At 40.7% G+C, this 4,910-nt stretch overlaps 1 protein-coding gene across 1 annotated transcript in view; it reads right to left on the reverse strand.

The window, feature by feature from the left end:
- Nucleotides 1-2,499: 2,499 nt before the first annotated feature.
- The window catches only part of mtfp1 (mitochondrial fission process 1), a 22,210-nt gene continuing 19,799 nt past the window's right edge, over nucleotides 2,500-4,910 (reverse strand). Inside the window, exons 2-4 of the mRNA XM_016250907.1 lie at nucleotides 3,439-3,566; nucleotides 3,123-3,355; nucleotides 2,500-3,033 (exon numbers count right to left, since the gene is read on the reverse strand). Of these exons, the coding sequence (XP_016106393.1) occupies nucleotides 2,967-3,033; nucleotides 3,123-3,355; nucleotides 3,439-3,566 (428 nt within the window). The 3' untranslated portion in view covers nucleotides 2,500-2,966. The remainder of the gene's footprint in view (nucleotides 3,034-3,122; nucleotides 3,356-3,438; nucleotides 3,567-4,910) is intronic.

The following is a 4,910-nucleotide window of genomic DNA, read 5'->3' on the forward strand; positions in this document are numbered from 1 at the left end:
AAAAGCTGTTCCCCAAATGTCCTCTCCTAGAATCCAGCGATGGGCTTTGACGAGATTTTCTATCACAGCCGCACAAACATGAAGCTCGCACATGCAGAGAGGCGCGTTTGACCGCAAGCGAACACCGAACTGAACCATCTTTCCTATCTCATTCACTCTTTGCCTTTGAACAGATGCATATACACATAAAATTATGACAAAATACTGATCTCGACAATCATAGTGGCAAATGCAGTCTGTTGTGTCTTAAGTGAACGATAACAGCTGAGAAAGAAATCGGATGTACTTGTAATTTGTGTAGCCTATTTGTTCTTATTTTTACTGGCTGTTCACTTCTCTTTAAATGGGTCATATGATGTTGCTAAAAAGAACATTATTCTGTGTATTTGGTGTAATGAAATATGTTTATGCGGTTTAAGGTTTAAAAAAAGACATTATTTTCCACATACTGTACATTATTGTTTCTCCTCTATGCCCCGCCTTTCTGAAACGTGTCGATTTTTACAAAGCTCATCGGTCTGAAAAGCGAGGTGTGCTGTGATTGGCCAGCTATCCACTGCGTTGTGATTGGCTGAATACCTCAAGCATGTGACGGAAATGTTACACCCCTTACCATACTGTGAGAATAAACATAAAACCATGACTGCATTTGTAATCGGAGAAACGACAAACAACAAGCACTACTCTACACTGCTCAAAACTCGCGTTAGAATCATAAGTGGCAAATCCTTTAAATATGAAAACGTACAGCCTGTGAGTCAGAACAGCTAGCATTGTAGTCTACTCTCCCAGGATCAGGAAGCATTCCTCCATAAAATGCACTGCACACATCTGAATATTTGGGTTGAACTGTTCTGGAGCAGTGTTGTTAATACAACTTAACCACTTATTTCTAGTCGTGTCCTCTTTTGGAAGGCCAAACAAAGTAGTTTCGCTTTCACAACGAAACACACAGCGTCACACATGGCGGGCTTGAGTGAGCGGCAGCCACATGTGACGACCCCAGGCTGGACTCTACTTCGTCCATGGTGAAAGCCGATCCGGCGATCCACAGCGCGAACTTGATGTATTTCCTCAGCGACCAGCACGGATCAGCTCTAGGCATGACGAAGCGGATATCGTCCTCTTTTGGAAGAACAAACAAAGTAGTTTCCCTTTCACAATGAAACACTCAGTGCCTTCATGACATGGAGGCAGCAACAATACTACAGCGAGAATAAAAGTTATGCCTTCTTTCTTTGCGTGAACATTTGGGCGGCATTACTCAAATCTTCCCACATAGTGACGTAGGTATGTGGGGGCGTGTTAGAACGAGTCGTTTTAGGTAGGCGTGGTTGACTCTTTGTGGTTGAACCTTTATAAAGAATATCTCTTTGGATTTGAGACTTTAGTCTTTGCAACTTTACAGATCTTCTTTATGCACCAAGAGCTTGTAACACTCCAAAGAGAAAGGAAAAATTGAAATTGCATCATATGACCCCTTTAATAATGTTTGAACTTTCTTAGGCTAAGAGTTTTTGCTGTGGTATCGTACTTATGGAAAGCAGTTACATAGATTTTTTTTTCTTGCTGATCTGAAAAACGATCCGATCCGTGGCTCAAAAACCGTAATATATTATCCGAACCGTGAGATTTGTGATCCGTTGAAAAACTAGTTTTCAGTTGTTCCCAAAGATTGCTTTTAATGAAACTTTTGTGCGATCTATCTACTCACTACTGTGACTAAAGAGCTTATACATACTGGTGGATTAACCATTAACGAAACATAAAAAATTATTTTGGTAATAATCAATACTGTTTTATATATATATATATATATATATATAGATATAGATATAGATGTTGGTGTCTCTATTAAGATCAGTCACAAACATGATCACTGCATGATCTAATCTGTAGCGTCTTATTAACTCACTGTCATCCATTGTCTGCAACAAGTTTCTTCTCCTCGTTTCGGCCGTTTTCTCGTCTGCTAAAGAAACTCTTAAGCCCGTCCTTCTCCCTACTCCTAACACTTTTTGACCGTAAGAGTTCTTTTAAGGGCTAAGATGCTTTGTGAATAACTTGGATCTTCTCTTTAATTCTACAAGGATATGCCCAATTTTCTAAGAATTTTCTTAGAATTTTGTCACTAGCAACTCTTTGCTCCCAGAATTTTCATGAATATGGGCCGTTTGATTAATTTTCAGCTCATGACAACAAATCATTTTCAGAACCCTAGTGTTTCTGTTTAGCTCATAGATTCCTAAATCTGTCATGCATTGAAATATGAAAATACTTCAGTAGAGCTGTTTGAGTATGAAACAAGGTTTTACCACAAAACCCACTGTAAACACAGTAAACTTCCTCCTCAGTTTTGAGCCATGTTCCTAAAACAAAAACATTAACATAACTGAATAAACAAACAACTGAAAGAAACTAAAAATGCTTTCGGTCTTATGAAGGAAACACCTTTCTGAATCAGGCTGGAGTCGGAATGACAAATAAACAGACATTTGATTAAAAATATTTGTTTAATGCCATTCAGAACTGAACTTGCATAGTTTCATCAGAAACACACTTAATCCCTTTACCATGAGATTAAACAAGAATGACAGATAATCAGAAACACTTCAGATTGATTTGATATTACAGTAATTAGAAACTCAGCCTTCACTAGTTTCATTTCTACAGTTTGGAAACATACAGTACTGGATTCTTCAACCGTTCACCAAAAACATAATTAAACGAGCTGAAATAAAATCATGCAATAATGTGAAAAAAGAGATGAAGTAAACATTTGAAAACAAACAACCGCACAGATAAAAACCATTATCAAGTTAGATGCATGCAAATGAAGGTCTTTGAGAGGCACGGTTCATCTGAAATGCCAGTAATAACATCAATGTCAGACACATTTCTGCTGCTGATCACAGACTGGCGCTCGTGCTGGCTGGAGGGGTCAGAGGTCAGTGTCGTGACAAGGCTCATTCATGTTTTTCTCCTTCACCGTAGAGTTTCCGAAGGCTGGAGTCCAACAGGAAATCCACCGACCTGATGAAGAACAAACAGACTGACTTAAAACACTGGGACACACACACTCACTTACACACTCTCACGCACACACACACATACTTTCTCACCTGTCGATGGGTGTGATGATGAATGGGATGGTGGAGAGGCCGATGGCGGTCGTGGTCCACTTGCGCACAGGAAGTGGCCAGCGTGTGGTTTTTCCCAGCAGGAAGAGCGACGTGGCACAAACGCGGTTGATTGTGAATCCAGGAATGGCCACTGAAGCCAAAGCCTGCCAGACGAACGTGTCGACCACAGCGACGGCCACCCGCCCCACCTTTCCATGATCCTCAGCGTGAGCCTGCAGACACAAACCAGCCGAACCATCATGAAGCGCAGACGAGAAGATGACAGACTGACTGATTCAGACCGATCCAGACTCACCGCAGCTGCTTTCCTGCCTTTGTCCAGCGCGTCAGCAGACACGTATGCAGTGGCCACGGCGTAACTGGCCCACACCGCACTGACCGGCACCAATGCGCGAAACGCCTCGCCCACCTCGTTAGCATAGCCTGCGGATGCACATGTCAGACACACACTTACATTAATGATATTAAACTTCAAAACCTCTTATCAGTCACACAGAGCTGATGGACTAAACTCAGCAGCATCTGTGTGGCTCAACTATGGATTGTTTATCATTGCTTGGACACAAAATACAGTCAATGACTACAGCTTTAAATGACATGAACTCTTTTCTCACTCAAACACAAACACTAGCAAAACTCAATGAACCTACAGGACAATTTGCAAGATTACAAGCTCTTTACAAAACTGCATTATGCAGAACTGAATAAGAAATGTGCTACCTTTCTACAGTAATACCATATTAAGATATATTCCAAATCTAAAATATGAAATGAAATACTATCAAAACCATCAGATATAAATGAACTGATACACAGTGTTGGTCTTTCAATCTCATTATCATTTATACAAAAGGGGCAACTCAGGAATCATGTTGTGCTGTAATGAAAACATGTGAAACATTTACTGCAGTCAATCTGAACTATAGAGAGAGTCATTTTATATTGTTTTATGAAGATAATTTACAGAGGAAATCATTGTGTAATTCTGCCTGTCCTTAAGATTTTTTTGTGTCACTGTTTCATGAGTGATAAAGAGTGTTTTTGGGTGAAAATCCGCACACAGTGAAAGCACTGTGTGCGGCCAGTCAAGCACACCAACACCATGGTCATTTAACCAACTTTTGGTGCTTTTGACAGTGTGGGCAGGTGCCAAATCCTGCTGGAAAATGAAATCAGCATTTTCAAAAAGCTGGTCAGCAGAAGGAAGCATGAAGTGCTCCAAAATTTCTTGGTAAACGGGTGCAGTGTGTGTGGTGGCTCTTGATGCCTTGACCCCAGCCTCAGTTCATTCCTTGTGAAGTTCACTCAAATTCTTGAATCGATTTTGCTTGACATTCCTCATAAGGCTGCGGTTCTCTCGGTTGGTTGTGCATCTTTTTCTTCCACACTTTTTCCTTCCACTCAACTTTCTGTTAACATGCTTGGATACAGCACTCTGTGAACAGCCAGCTTCTTTGGCATTGAATGTTTGTGGCTTGCCCTCCTTGTGAAGGGTGTCAATGATTGTCTTCTGGACAACTGTCAGATCAGCAGTCTTCCCCATGATTGTGTAGCCTAGTGAACCAAACTGAGAGACCATTTTGAAGGCTCAGGAAACCTTTGCAGGTGTTTTGAGTGGATTAGCTGATTGGCATGTCACCATATTCTAATTTGTTGAGATAGTGAATTGGTGGGTTTTTGTTAAATGTGAGCCAAAATCATCACAATTAAAAGAACCAAAGACTTAAACTACTTCAGTCTGTGTGCATTGAATTTATTTAATACAAG

The sequence above is a fragment of the Sinocyclocheilus grahami genome, unplaced genomic scaffold (assembly GCF_001515645.1).
Source record: "Sinocyclocheilus grahami isolate Dianchi unplaced genomic scaffold, SAMN03320097.WGS_v1.1 scaffold1014.1, whole genome shotgun sequence".
Taxonomy (NCBI): Eukaryota; Metazoa; Chordata; class Actinopteri; order Cypriniformes; family Cyprinidae; genus Sinocyclocheilus; species Sinocyclocheilus grahami.